The 16,090-nt window shown below is 41.8% G+C and overlaps 1 protein-coding gene across 2 annotated transcripts in view; it reads right to left on the bottom strand.

Moving 5' to 3' along the window:
• Positions 1-1,335: 1,335 nt before the first annotated feature.
• Positions 1,336-16,090, bottom strand: part of TPH2 (tryptophan hydroxylase 2) — a 91,771-nt gene continuing 77,016 nt past the window's right edge. For both annotated transcript variants that reach the window (XM_036075662.2, XM_078076297.1), the window contains exons 9-11: positions 14,154-14,249; positions 5,483-5,616; positions 1,336-5,354 (exon numbers count right to left, since the gene is read on the bottom strand). In XM_036075662.2, the coding sequence (XP_035931555.1) occupies positions 5,180-5,354; positions 5,483-5,616; positions 14,154-14,249 (405 nt within the window). In that variant the 3' untranslated portion in view covers positions 1,336-5,179. The remainder of the gene's footprint in view (positions 5,355-5,482; positions 5,617-14,153; positions 14,250-16,090) is intronic.

The following is a 16,090-nucleotide window of genomic DNA, read 5'->3' as shown; positions in this document are numbered from 1 at the left end:
GTGTGGGAGCTTTTTTGTCCTGAATTACCCTAAACGTCAGCACCACCAATGGTCACCAATAATGCCTCATTTTCTACTTCATTTTTGCCTATGCAGCTAATATTTGTGAGTCACAAGGAAAAAAAAATCGCTGGCTTTTTATCCTTAAAAGCTGGCCAGGGAAATTTTAACATGATGTTGCTTTGTCAAAGGAGGCTTTAAGTATTTGCAAAAGACACAGGATATCATTGGATACCCGCTTCTCTGGTCAGACGATAACCCAGGTACCGGTTATTCCAGTTTCCTCGTTTTTCATCTGACAGTTCTAATTCACCCACTCAACTTAGTAACTTATTTAATTACAACTAGTTTTAATAATGTCCACCATGATCCAGCAAGATACTGTATTGCAATGGCCTCCTAATTGGTTTGACCCCACCCTCCCATCCCCCTTCAATTCATTTCTTTTTCTTTATTTCTTTTTTTTATTATTATTTATTTGTCAGAGAGAGAGAGAGTGCACAAGCAGGAGGAATGGGAGAGGGAGAAGCAGACTCCCCGCTAAGCAGGGAGCTTGATGTGGGACTCGACCCCAGGGCCCTGGGATTATGACCTGAGCCGAAGGCAGACATTTAACGACTGAGCCACCCAGGCGTTCCCCCCCCTCAATTCATTTCCACGCCGTAGCCTGGGTAACCTCTTAAAAATGTAAATCAGATCTTGTCACTGTCTTGCTAGGGCTCTCCAGTGACTTTCCACCCCATTTAGAACATACCTGACCCCCTCGGGGTACCTGGGTGGCACAGTCTGTTAAGCAGCCCACTCCTGGTTTCTGCCTCAGGTCATGACCTCAGGGTCATGAGATCAAGCTCCGTGTTGGGCTCCATGTTGGGCTCCGCACTCAGCGGGGAGTCTGCTTAGGACTCTCTCCCTCTCCCTCTGCCTCTGCCCCTCCCACTTGTTCTCTTTCTCTCTCTAAAATAAATAAATATACCTGACCCCCCTCTAGAACCCTGTATTATCTCATCCTTGCCTCCCAGGCTGCCCTCTTGAAGCCTTCCACTGGCTTTGATCTTACTGTCCCCTCTTCCAGAAACAGTCTTTCCATGGGTCTCTTCATGCCTGGCTTCTTCTCATCCCATGGTTCTTAGTCAAATGCCATCTGCTCAGAAAAGCTTTCCCTGGCCACCTTACTCCTTCCCCCAGCCCATTGCTCCTTATCCCTCCAATTATTTTCTTCATAAAATTTGCCGTGGTCTCAAATAATCTGTTGTGGGGTTTTTTGGGGGGGTTTTTGTTTTTTTTTTTTTTTTTTGCCTGTATCTGTCCACCAGAATGTAAGTTCAAAGTGGGCATAAGCTTCTTGGCCTTATTTAGCTCTATATCCTCAGTGTCTAGAAAAGTGCCTCATACAGTCCCTGATATGGTCTAAGGCACTGAATAAATGTTTTGAGACCCCAAGTCATATTATAAAGAATCACCATTTCATGTTACAGAACTGGTTTCTTTTGAACACATGCAAATCTAATATTAGAAGAAGCAGTATCTCACTATTAATTCTCTCGCCTCTTCCCAGAACATGGCAATCTGCCTAAGAATCATTTCCCAAAATAAGAGAATGCTTTTGGAAATTGAAGAAGAAGAAAAAAAAGAAAAAAAAAAAACAAAAAACTCAGACACACTAGAGAACTCCGGGCTGTTTTCTTTTTCATTATAAGTAAGACAAGGTTCATGAGAGTAAGCATCAGTGCTTGATTCTTTAGAAGTTGAAAATTAGATCAAATGAATGGGAGGACAACTACATCGTGTGTTAATGTTTTCTTTCTCGAATGAAGAAAATGAGATGTTGTGAGCCATGACTCCATTTGAAAATGAAACGTTGTATTTCTATTTGCTTCCACGTTAAAGCACACTGTTTTTTCATTTTAGACTTTTCATGTTGGTAAATGTTGCAATACTTTACATTCATTAGGCACAGGCCCATTTACTATGTGCAAGCAAGACAAGCACAGATATATCATCCCCATAAAGCATCATTTCTAAATTACACAGTAAATAAATGAGACTAAGCCAGAAACCCAAGTTCCACAACCCTTCCCACCAATGTAAAAAAAAAAAAAAAATTAACAACCTTGGGTCAAAGTTCCCTACTTTAAAACATGTAATTTACGGGGCACCTGGGTGGCTTAGTTGGTTAAGTGTCTGCCTTCAGCTCAGGTCATGATCCCAGGGTCCTGGGATCGAGTCCCGCTTCAGGCTCCCTGCTCAGCAGAGTCTGCCCCTCCCCCTGCCCATGCTCTCTCTCTCTCTTTTTCTCTCTCTTTCTCACTCTTAAATAAATAAAGTCTTAAAAAAAAAGATGCAATTTATGAATAATCCATTGAGCTCTCATTATACCAAATAAACTGATCATCCAAGAATATATTGGATGCCTGACCCTAATTCGTAACAGACAAAAATGCTTAAAAAAAAAAAAAAAAAAACTGGACTAATCAGATTCTGGCTGTCTTTTGCTAATTTGTGATGCATAAAAACCTGGTCTTACTAGGAATCTCTTGTTGATTTCTGATTAGCTGGTTATAGAAGTTAGCAGCAAAGTCAAAATAAAGTAGCAATTCACAATGAGACAACAGTGAGCAAGTGTCTTCAAATTTATAATTGTCCTTGATTCTATTTAATTTAGCTTTAAGTCATGAGTCATAATGGAGACAAATGGTTACACAAAACAGGTATCAAATATGATGAGAAGCTAGCTGTGATTATCTTGTACTATTTCCATTTGGGGACTTTTTCTGCCAACACTTTTCCTATGATGGCTATTAAATTTTATAGGATTTTTTTCCCACCATTAGTTGTAATGACATTTCCGTGTTAAATGCTCACAACAAATGAAAACCATGATTCCATTGTTTCACACGGTGAAAACCATCGTTACTGCTATTCCAAATGGAGATCAAATCTAAAAAGAATCAAGTAATTCCTCCATGGCGTATGATACCTATATAAACTCTGTGGGAAAGCCTGTTTACTTTGCAACTCTTCTATTTTTGAAACAACATAGATTTTGCACATATTAAAAAAAAAAAAAACCTGAAGATGCCCCTGTAAGCCAAATCAGAAGATAGCTCAAATGTTATTTTTGTTGAGGGAATTTGTTCACAATTAAATATAATTCTTCTTTCAGTCCACTTAACTGAAAACCTCCCCTTTCATGGGGCTAGAAGGGAAAAACCCGATGGCTACTTAGGGGTTTTCTTTAAGGGTGGGTATAGCAACACCAAATTACGAAAACAACACAGAAGGCAGACATTGCTTAGCCAATTTTCTTCTTTGAGAAAATTCAGCAACTAGTTCTGGAAATTTCTGGATTTATTGTTCTGGGTTATTGTTCTAGATTAGTATTTAAATAATTACTCAGGGTCATCTAGATCTAACAAAACAAGATATAAGAAACTATTTGGGGATCTATAAAATTATTGAAATATACAACTGCTGGATCATTCTAGATCCTTTTGGTTCAGCTAACTCATCACTTCTCTACCACCAAGAATTTTTCAAGGCACTATCTCTTTCATCTAAAATAGCATTTAAGTTGCATGACTCTCACATTCTGTCTACCAAATCCCTTTCCAAAACTCAGTTGTTCTGAGAATCCTTCAGAAATGAAAGATCCTCATTAGTTAAGGAAGCACCATTCAAACCTCTGATTTATTTTCATTTTACCTCTCTCTACTGCATATTTTCACTCTTTTCATGTTCTTCCTGCATATATCTAGTCCAAAAATTTCTGACTCATAATGGGCCCATGTGAGTATCAATTCGTTTGAAATTACATGCAATTTGTTATTAAACGAACATCTTAGAAATTGTGTAATTATTTTAGAACTGTTAACTTAAAAATCATTTGGTCATCTTTTTCTTCTCTACTTTTTCCCAGCGCCTCCACCCAGCATTCTGTGTGACGAACAGAGAGTGAGAGGAACAGTGGTTGTGTTTGTTGAGAGAATCAGAAGAAGAAATTTATTCACTCCTTCAGCAGTTTTTTATTTGTTCACTTAATCACCTGACGATACCTCTTACGGCAAAGATGACCAGAGATTTGTGGTGTATCACTACTGTTTGCCCAAATCTGCCCAAACTTTGGGCAAAGTGGCCACACCCTCAGAGATCTGGCTTGGATTGGGGCTGTACGATTGGCAGCCCGTGATCACAAACCAAATCCTACTTAGTGATAAACATTAGTTTTGATAAGTATTAGTTTCCCGTCTCTGACTACACACAAATCCACCAAGCTGAACTCCTTAGCGATCTGAAAGTGGGATGCAACGGACCATACATGTTAGTGCACAGGGACCGTGCCCATCACCTAAGCTCTCCGAGACTCAATTTCCACATCTCTGAAATCCAAGCTCTACGTTATTACTGTTCTCTAAGAGAAATGGGCTAAACACCTGAGTGTGATAATTCACTTTATTCCAGCATAAAATTCACAGTCCTAAGACTTTTTTGCCTACCGTTTAGTCTTTCCTAATGTCCCCCCTCTGGAAGTATTTTCTTCCAAAATTCTTTGGAAAGCATGCCACCCCTCAGTTTCTACACGGTCAATGCCACCTATCTGTTCCATTTGTAAGATATTCTCTTCTCTTACATTGTATAAATACTCTATCTAAAACCCATTCCAACTAGTGTATTCACTAGTTTTCCTTTTTGAAACAGAATACTGAATCCTTTGTTAACGTGAAGGGAGGTTTCACACAATTCTGGGTTTATCTCAAATAATGCTGTGGAAACACTGAGACTATAAAAACAGTTTCACTGCTATTTTCATTTTATCTAATGAACACAGAGGAAATGCTCAGATCTGAGAAGGAAAAAGTAATAAGCTAGAATCATAAGAGGGCTATTTGTTACAAATTTTAAAGAGCTGCAGTTTGATTAAGGACACCAAGCAGGAATGTCAAATCTATTGAAGACGTTTAAACAGGTTACAATATTTCAAACAATGAGCGGTTATCTGTCATTGGGTTCCTTATGGTGTTTCACACATTAACACAGCACATTACATGTAGATAGAGATATACAGAATTGCATGCTTACTAGCCAAGCCATGACACAGAAAGTTATCAGTGTTATATGACGTTGACTGAATTCCTACAAAGCCCCAAGAAGACCATGTTGGCAATGACACTGGTCCCAGGCCTCAAATCCCCAGATACTGGTTCATTTTGTTCAGGGCATCACACACTGTGTTCAAATCACTGCGAAGGTCCTGCACCACGTTTTCAATACTTCGGGTGTCTTTCAGAATTTCAATACTCTGTGTGTAGGGATTGAAGTACACAGAGAAAGGACGCGTAATTGATTTTGCAAAGTCCCTGCAAAAGAAACGGAGATAGAAGGATATGCGATCAACTCTCATTGGTAGAGGAAATACAGAGAGACGGAAGGAACAGCCAGAAAAAATAAAAATTTTTTTCTGGAGATGGAAGAAAAACAAGTCTACCTCATCTTTTCTTTGGCTTCTTCAAAACTTTCTGAAACAAAGTAGGCTTCCTGGAAAGTGGTGATAAGGCATTCCTGCAAGCAGGTTGTCTTTGGGTCAAAGGCTTTCACACATGCCTTGTCAGAAAGAGCATGCTGCAAAACATACCACAAAACCCGTTAAACTCCACAGTGAGACTTCCAAAGTGCCATGATGTCACGTTTCTACAGCACAGCTCAGTATTTTCATAGAACTGCTCAGTTACTAGTCTGCCATGAAATATGGTACTCTCCCATATGCAGGGTAAATTGAGTGTTTGGGGTTTTGTTTACTTTTGTTCAAGTCTGTTAGAAGCTGAGGGGGGAAAAATGAGATTATGGTATTATTTTATTTATCATCAGACAAATTCATACGGAAGGACAGTTCAGAGCTATATCCCAAAAGAAATGGAATTTTAAATCTATGCTATGAATAGAAGCAAGGAGGGAGCATAAATATGGCCCTCAATTTATTGCCATAAGCAATGTACTGAAATTTCACTTAAATGGCAGAAGTAATAATCACCTGCGTGGAAAGGTAATTGGGGCTCTGACTGAACTATTTGTGGCCTCATCACGAGACATTTTGAGGCCAGGTACTGTGTATCAACAGAGTCTGGAGTGGGCTTGTATATTTAAGGATACTGGCAAAGCATTCATTTCCCTTTCAGTAAGTATAGCAGAGCAAAATACCGCAGATAAATATTGTCAGGTGGGCAAAAAGAACTAATATTAATAGTTACAGTTATGTGCAGAGCAGGCGTTAGGAAAACAGGGAGGCCGGTGTAATTACTCTTTGAACCATCATTAGCTCCATTCAACTCACTACATGACTGGCACTGAGAACAGCAAGGAACAGTGAATGATTGTCTTCTCAAGATAAATTCAGTGATGCCAAAGGTGAGTGGTCACTCCCTGCCACGTACCACCTGCCTATTTATAGGCTCTAATGGTTCTCAAGTCTCATGTGCATAAGAATGACTGAGGAGCTTGTGAAAAAAATGCAAATACCTGGGCCTCAATTTTATTTAGCAGGTCTGGGTGAATCCCAGAAATCTGCATGTTAGAGGCATCCACGGTGACGCTAGTGGTTGTGAGTCTATTTTGAGAAATACTCCTCTAGATTCTGTGTTTTCCTTAAAGGGTAAATTAGCTGGGGGAGGGGGCGGACTGAGAGAAGGGGCAGCAGGAACTGCCTTGAACTGAGAGAAAAGGGGCTCCACTCCAGACATTTCTGCTGTCACACTGGGTAACCCAGCCATGGTGTTTCCCCTCTCTGTGCCTCTGTTTCCTTAACTGTAAATGAGGGTCTTGGGCTGGATGATTTCTGAAGACACTGCATTCCAGCCTCTGGGTTCCACCCAAAGCACTTTTCTACCTTTCAGTGTAAGAGGTAGATTGCTAAGGTTACCAGGAGAAATGCTACAAGCCTTTCCTGTTCCAATTCTTGGTATATTCCCCAACAATTTCAAAATGCATGGGATGATTTGCAGCCTTCCATGAATAAGGGTGTGGTTCCCTAAGTTTGAAAATACAACTGCAAACCCAAGGACTAACATGTTCGAGAAAGGGCACGCGGCCCTACCCAGCATGTGATTTGCTTTCCCGCAAAGTTGTGCTGTCCCCATCGATGCATGTATGAATCAGGGAACCCAGAGGGCCTCAGGGACTGAACTAATTCTTTTTGGCCCACAGAACAACTTCATTAGAAGCAGAAGGTCACTACACCTGCAAATGCATTTGTGCTAGATTCAATCCAGTGCAGTGATCATCGGGGGATTTTGGTTCCACATGACTAATAATTCTGTCCACATTTTAAAAACAACTTCACAGTTTCGAGAAACAAATGTCCTTTTCGGAGAGCTGGGGCTCCTCTGTGAAGAACAGGCCTCCTACTGACTTGCTGTGGTTTTCAGAATTAGAAGCGGCTTTCTTCACGGCCACGTACTCGGGGCATGCTTGACTTCGGTACGTTATTCTAAGGGTGTGCTCCCCAACCAGCACATATGAAAGGAAAGGCAGTGACTGACTCCGTGTCCTTGATCTTTCTATTTTCTCATCCTCGCAATCAGGGGCGTGGGCAGAGCGGCAGCTGGACAGACTGTGAGAACATTTAGACCGCTGCTCCCTCAGGCAGGGCATCACTGCTGAGCCAGACTTTGCACAGGGTCAATACAAGCACAGGAAGGAGGTGAAAGTCATCTGCTTGGGTCTGAAATGTTTGGATGGGCCATGAGCAGCGCTGGCGGCCACCATGTGTAACAGAGGCCTCCCGAGTGTGTGTAGACAGGAACAGAGAACGGAAGTCGGTGTAGCTGTAGAAAGAACTGTCACGTGACATCCCACTGGATACTCAGATGAGCCCAGGTCGTCATTCTAACTAGTAAAGGGGAGGAGAGTGGACCAAGAAAGAGCCCAGAGGGCAGAGTGCTCTGCCCCAGATTTCAAGGACAGTCGGTGGATTCACAGCATAAAACTTGAGGCAAAGACCATCAGGCAATGCATTTCACACTTGCCTAATGTAATATTCCAAGGAAAAACTGGGAGCTGCTTGTTGCAAGCTCTCAACAAGGCAGTCTATCCTCAAGAGCCTGCTGCGTCCAACATGCTAATGACCTACTGGGGACCTCTCCCTCCATGGGGTATGGGACCAGGGCTGCTCCTTGGCTATTACAAAAGGCGATCATAGTGATACCCCAGTATTAGCCTGGAGAATGACAAGAGCCTGGAGTTCGGGGGGCAACTGGTGAGTGAGGCCGACAAATGAGGTGGTGCTCACACCTGTAAGTAGTCTCATTTACCTGACAGGGAGCTTTTCTGTGGGATGCCTGCCGGGAACATGCATGCAGCCTATGAGGTTCCCTGAATACTAAAGTGTGGCCCCAAGGCTATGAAATAGCATCCATGTCTCCACTGATGCCCCAGGGGGTGAAGCCCTATTGAGTCTGCTCTCAACTCTTGTCCACATCTCTCTCTCAGCTGCCTCGGCTTGAGGGAGCAGCTTCCATGCCCTTCCCTCTATGTCCACAGTGGATTCTCTGCAAACAGCGAGCCACACTGCTTGATGTCCCCAGGGAACTCCGTGGTGACTACTTCCCAAAGTGCTAACAGTCTGACATCCTGAAGTCTGCAAGAATTCACCCAACTTCGGCAGACAGGGGCTTTATAAGGCTGAGAGCATGTGGCTGAGAGTCTTTTAGTCTTAAGCCATTTTAAAAGTGCAGGAGTGCTTGAGAATCACCTGCCCTCATCTGAAGACTTTCTCAAAGGACTATTTTGGATTTACCCAGAGTGCTAAAGACAAGTACACAGGACTGGGAGCTGTGATACCTGGGTCCTAAACATAGTTGTCCCAGAGGCATGATATCAAAGAAGTGAAACTTCCCCATGCTGGGACAGAGTTTCCTCTTTAATAAACTGAAAAGATTGATCTACATGAATTCTAAAGCTCTCCTTGCCGTATTGTTTGAAAAGGGCCCGCGTATACACTGCACTGCTCGGCATCCCCTCCCTCTGCCCCCAGTGGTACAAATTGGCCATGGCAGGCTTTCCCACTGGCCTCAGCATGGCCTTCCCCCCACCTTCCCAACAGAGGTGGCCATTAGCAATTAATTGGCTTCAGTGCACAAATTAAGGCTTATTTGCCATTCTAGCCTTTTAAATACAAAAATCTTTTTTCAACATCAAGTTGCCCAGAACCCAATTGTTATCTGAAGCTTCTACATGACTTGGGGCAAGTTATTCCACCTCTGTAAGCCTATTCTAGTATTCATCTGGAAAACGGGAATACTAGTAGTGTCTATAACCCAGGGTTGTGGTAAGAATTAAACGAGGGGCACCTGAGTGGCTCAGTCAGTTGAGCAGCCAACTCTTGATTTCAGCTCAGGTCGTGATCTCAGGGTTGAGATCGAGTCCCACATGGAGCCCCGCGCTCCACAGGGAGTCTGCTTTTCCCTCTCTCCGTCTCCCTCTGCCCATCCCCCGAATTGCACTCTCTCTCTAAAACAAATAAATAAGTCTTTAAAAAAAAAAAAAGAATTAAACGAGGTGATGCATACAAAGTGCCTGGTACATGGGGAGTGCCCAGTATACTAAGTGATTATTCCCAATTCAGTCTGGAGATGATGTTTGGTGGACACAGGCATTCAGCCACACCTGTCATCACTGACGCAGCTCTTCTCCCCCCCATCCCCCGGGGTCCAGAACCCACAGAGAAAGAGACGTGGCCCTCGCTCTAAGGCTTCCAGGTTTTAGACTGCAACAGTGCCTGCCCTAAGTTCAATTTAAAATCTTCCTTCCTCCCAGCCACCTGCCTTTGCAGACACAGAGTTACTATCTCAACTATTCTCCATGTAAATCCTGTGATCCTCACCCTCTATATTAGGACTGGTTTAAGTTGGGAAAAAACTCAAGTGTGAAGTCAGGTTTAGAGGTAGTTTGGGCCCTGGATTCTGAATAAGAATTTGCAACACTCCTACGTTCACACTGCAATCATCTTTTCCCCTGTCAGAACTGCAAATATATACATTTGTATATGTACATATGCATGTATGTAGATAATATTTTTTGAACTTCCCTCAAATGTCCCTCCTGCTAACCAAATACAAAGTGGCATTGACATCCCTATTGCTCGGTTGGTTGATAATGGCATCGCACCTTTTTTTTTTTTTAAATCAGTGATGTTGCAAGTTTTATCAGTTTGAATAAGTTGCAGGGGCAAGGGGAAAAACTCCCTCTTCAAACAATCTCTTCGTAAAGGCCAAAGACCTGTTTCCAGCTCCCTATGCTCCAGAGTTTGCTCTGTCTTTACTAACAGTGCTGGTTTCAGACAAAGGTAGGGTGGGGGGGGGGAAGGGAGGTGTGAGCCATCTGTGCAGGGGAAAGGTGGGGGAGCTCTGCAGCAGTGAGCCCTAACTCCAGCCACACTGGTGACAGGACCCGCAGGTGCCTCCAGCCTCTTTGTACAGCCCGGCAGGAATTCTGACCACTGGACAGAGTTGCTGCAAGTGGCAGTAAACATGAATACTTGTAATAAATACAAGTCTGTTGGGTGAATGCTGATTAAGCTATTTTAAAAAGCAGTACGATTAAGTCCCTGTGCAAGGAGATCCTAAAACTAGAGCTGAAAAATAATAATAATTAAAAATTGTAAAACCATCAGCTTTGTCAAAACCTGAAAAGCAGAACGGATGGATTTATATGTACTATTTCAGTGACTACTATGGGGTAGGTGCTAAGGCTGTTTACAAAAAAAATCTAATCCACGCCCTTAAGGAAATAAAGAACTAGACTACCCATAAAAAAAGGAGAAATTGCCTTTTTGCTTTTAAGATGGATTAACTTTTTGGGATAAGATTCAGCCAATTCATCAATTAGCAATCATTTCCTTACCACCACCATGAACAAACTTCACTGTTACTTGTCCATGAGATTTGGATTCAACAGATACCCATATCAACCACTTTCTTAGAACTTCCCTGCTAGAGACTCCAAGTTCCTTGAAACCTTAGGCCTTTAGTTGTGGGTTTGTTGAACAAAGTGAGTAAATAAATGAGTGAGACACATAATGTAGGGTCTCATAAATAAAAATGAGACACATATAGTAGGGTCAACTCTGAGATAGAAAAAGCGTAAAAGACACATGCTGACTATGGGTAAACAGCAATTGATTATCCTACTTTCAGCCTTTTTTTTAAAGTCAGACTTCCAGATGAGTTAGCTCATTATCAACTGCTCCCCAGAGTGATGAAGGTATGGTAGAGTCCCTACCCAAACACACTTTTGGAATTCCTGAAAGTACATCACAGAACAGAGAAGAGAGAGAGCAACCATTGATGAGGTTAAAAGAGGTCTTTGTGGCTATCAGATGTAGCTTGTACAAGCTTTTCCATATTTATTTTGTTTCTCTCTCCAAAGATTGTCAAAAAACAAGCATTGTAATCATTGAAAGAATAAGAGGGAAAATGGAAGTTATCCTCCAAACTATAGAAACACCCTTTGGGGGTACTTGGCCAGCTCTGAAGTACAACATCTATGCCCAGGAAAATTTAGCCCCTTAAAGCACAAATTTTAAAACGTGTTCTGTTCAAGGAAAGAAGGTGAATCATGGATATTTAGGTAAAAGTAATAAAGACTACACCAAAACCTCTAATGACTTAGCTGGGACCTACATTTGGGCTGCAGTTTGAAACAAGAGATGTTTCACTGCAAAAAGTAACTCCTTTCAAAATTGTAAGCGTGTTTTACATATGAATTTTTATAATGCTACCAATTTTAAGTTATCCCCCATCCTGTGTTCAGGATTATCATGTGTCCATTCTAACAGAAGTTAGGCAGAAGTACTCAGAAGCTGTGAGAGGGTTCTGGACATTTGCCCAGAGCGGGGAGGAGATGAGTGGGGGGAAGCGGGTATGGAAAGCATCCTGTGTTATGTATTCTCTGTGAGTAATCAGAAGATACTTCTCATTGCAAGAATTTCTGAATTGTAAAAATGGTCCAAAGTAGCAATCTTTGGGATGTTGGAGTGTAGAAATTTGAGAATGGAAGAATGCTAATGACTAGAGGTGATGGACCAGAACAAGATTCACGGCCGACAATGCCCTTTGGTGTGCACAGCCCTAGCTGATTTCCATTTTCAGACGTTTCTGTCCACACTCATAGGAACAAAAACAACAGATTCACCCCAGTGCTGCCTATACATGCCCCATTAACCCGATTAGAGGACCCTGTCGAAAGTTGGGGCAATGAGAGAGATTTGTTTCTTTTGTTTCTGGTGTCATTTACAAACCTTCTGAGGAGAATGTAAATAGATATAGCTCATGAGATAAATCATTTTCTAATTCTTTTTTCATGGAAATCAAGAAGCACTCTACAAAAGGCATGGGTCTTACAAAGATATGACATCATGCTATTGCTGTGGGCTTTGGCCACTGTACTGAAATTAACCCCAAGTGGCCTTTTGTCGTTGTGGAGAACTTCGTTAAAAAGAAAAAAAAATTGCCACATTACATCAGGCTTTTGTCATGCGAAATGTTATCATCTACTCCAGCCACGTGGAACCTCAGGTAGCTCCCTAAACGGGCCAGGATTTGACAAGAGCACACATGCTGCTGTCCACTCACTGTTCTGCGCATCTCATCCTCTCCTCATTCATCCTTTCCACTCCTCAAGAATCAGCCCGGGCAGCAAGGCCCTCGTCAGGAGCCTTCCCCGGCACGACCTAGCAGGTGCCAGGCCCCCACGTCACACTTTGCGTTATCTGACGGGCTGTTTATCCCTTGCACTAGAAAGTAAACCCTCTGATAACAGGGACCCTGGGCAGTATAGCCTGCTGGTTAAGGGCTGGAACCCTGCAGGGTAGGCCACCTGGACTCGGGTCCAGCTCCAGCACTTCCTAGCTGTGTGACCTTGGGCAAGCTCCTTCATGTCTTTATGCTTCAGTTTTCTCATCTGTGAGATATTATTATATTATTACTAAATACTGCTTATCTCACTGGGTAGTTATGAGAAATAAGTGAGTTAATATGTTTAAAGCACCTACAATACTAATTGAGGTCTGCTTAAGTGTCCACTGAGGTCGCCATTATGTCCTTCTCCCCCTCCCCCTTCCCCTCCTTCTCCTTCTCCATCATTTATATCCCCAGTGACTGGCACAGTACATGGCACATAGTAGGTACTCAATCAAATGTTTGAGGAATGAATGAATGAATGAATGAATGGAATCATAAAGTGAATACTCAGTAAGACTACTTACACTGTACCTTTCAAGAATATAAACAACCAAAAAGTTCCAATAATCATCTATTTCCCAACTATATTATATAAGGATAATCAGTACCCCAAATAACAACCTTAGGGTAGTCAATAACCCTGATCTTAGTCTGGGTAATCAAAGAAAGATTAAATTATCATCAGTACCATTTCCAGATTATACATCGCACTGCATTCTAAATTCATCAAAACTAGCTATCTTCCAGCGGTACAGATAGCAATTCTTAAGTAACCAGGATACTTAAATTAGCAAATGATCCAGGCCCCAACGTTTCTGAATAAATGACCATTTGCTGTATTTTAAGACCAAAAAAAAAAAAATAGCATTCTTTAGGCATCGCTACACATATTAGCTACCTCTCTGAACGTCGGTTTATTTAGGGTTTTTTTCCAAATTGTGTATGTCCACACATGTTTTAATACACATTAATTTTGAAGAAGCTAAAATAATCTCAAATTCCTCTTTGAGGAGTAAATTCTAGGGTGTCCATGGGAGCCATGGGGATAACAGAAATGAAAATAGCCACGCCATCCTTACAAGGAAATTTCAATCAGGAGGATCACTGCTAACTTGCTGCCCACTTTTCAGCACTAAATTTAGGCCAGTCATATGTTACCCAACATTTGAGCATATATTTGTCATTCCTGTTGATCTGTGCACATGGCTGCTCATCCATCTGAGTCACACCACGAGCCTAGAAAGGCATGACCCATTTTCAGAAGTGCAAAAAGTTAGGTCAGCACCCACATCTGAGGTGCCAAATCTTCTCTATTAAATATTTATGGGGTATCTTCAAGTAGAACTGCTCAGACAAACAAATCAATATTTCCATGACCTTGAACCAGTTTGCCTAGGAAGGATATTTTCATTCACAGCTTCATACCTTTAATTCTCCAATGGAGGAAAGGAGTCCTGCTCCATATGCCCGCAGTTGCCCTTCTTGCTTGCAAAGGCCAAACTCGATTGTGAAGAAGTAGCACTGAAAAAAAACATGGACACACATCCAGTGTATTAGTCAACATAGTTCTTCTATAGAATAAAATGGCACCCAAAAGAAAATGGTGCCCTGGGCATAACCTCTTCAACATTGTCAATTTAAATACATTTGAATTAAGAACATTCATTGAAATCTATGCCCTTGCTTAATAATCCCTCCCTAGGTTAAAGGTATATGGAAAAGCTATTAACTACTAAGAATTTTATACTTAGCAGATTCAGAAACCCCGTAAGTCAAATCATATCCCTGGCAATAATTTTAAAAATTAAAACAAAACAAAACAAAACACAGACTTAGAAATGAATGAATACGTCACAGACATAACACCGTAAGAATATGCTACTGTACGGGGCGCTTGGGTGGCTCAGTCAGGTGTTAAGCGTCTGACTCTTGGTTTTGGTTCAGGTCATGATCTCATGGGTTGTGGGATCGAGCAGTGCATTGGGCTCCACGCTCAGCAGGAGTCCACCTGGATAGTCTCTCCCTCTGCCACTCCCTCCACTCACACACTCTCTCTCTCTCTAAAATAAATAAATAAATCTTAAAAAAAAAAAAAAAGAATATGCTACTGTGTTTACCAAATTGTGTTTCAGCTGACATACAAAAGTTCATGCAAATGTGGAAAAATGATTTGGAACCCAGTAATTCCAAACTGATTTTTACAGTTTTTTTATTCATTCAACAAGCGTTTGGTGAGTACCTACTAGGTGCCAATGTTTGGTAAAGAACTGTGGTAAAGAAACAAGAGTGAGAACAAAAGAACAAGTACATGCTTACCAAATTACCAAAACCACAATTTTAGTATGATTTTTTTAGTGAGATCTTAAATGTATATCTTCGTATACTGCACACAGATACACGTATATGTGTGTATATATATAAATATATATAGTAAAACCATTTCATTGACTGAGCTTTGTCAGCATCAACCACTACAGCTTCCCCAAGACATTGAAATCTATAACTGTTTCTGTTGATTTTAGGAAACCAACCTAGACAGGCAGAAACCTCCGTACAACCAAAAACCTCACGATGCTCTTGGGAGAGGCTGAAATCACACTACTCTTGCTCTGAGAGAAAAGCGAGAAGTTGACAATGAGCAATACAAATTGCATCAAATTAACACTGTCCTGCATGAGTGATGATAGAGTACTGGAAGTGTTGAGAAAGAAGAATTTAAACACCCCTGAAAAGTGGAAAATGATAATTATTTCTAGCCCACGGCAGTTTGCTCTGTTTTCACTTAGAGGCTGAGATGTCCCCTGGTTCAGAAGGGTTTTATATTTTTTAAATGTAAGGATGATCTGTGAAGTTGAGTGGGCTGAACCCAAAGGACTGGTCCTTGCAGGTCAGGGAGCTCAGCCTCCCAAGGCAAAACTTCCTTTCCTGGGGCGCCTGGGTGGCTCAATAGGTTAGGTGTCTGCCTTCGGCTGAGGTCATAATCCTAGGGTCCTGGGATCAAGCCCCACGTCGGGCTCCCTGCTCATTGGGGAGCCTGCTTCTCCCCCTCCTCCCTGCTCATTCTCTCTCTTGCTATCTCTGTCTCTCTGTCTCTCAAATAAATAAGTAAAATCTTAAAAAAAAAAAAACTCCCTTTCTTGTTTCACCTCCCCAAACGGCTAAAATTATAGTCTTTCCTACCCCGTCACCACCCACAATGCCCACCAGCTCTCCTGCTTACTCTGTTCTGACTTTTCTTTCTTTTCCATCATACCATCTTTTTGACATGGTCTTTAATTTCCTTATGTATGATACACACAGTCATCTGTCTCTCCACACTAAACTATAAGCTCCACGAGAGCAGGTATCTGCTCATCCCCAAT

Source organism: Halichoerus grypus, chromosome 6 (genome assembly GCF_964656455.1).
Source record: "Halichoerus grypus chromosome 6, mHalGry1.hap1.1, whole genome shotgun sequence".
Taxonomy (NCBI): Eukaryota; Metazoa; Chordata; class Mammalia; order Carnivora; family Phocidae; genus Halichoerus; species Halichoerus grypus.
This window is presented reverse-complemented; position numbering and strand designations above follow the sequence as displayed.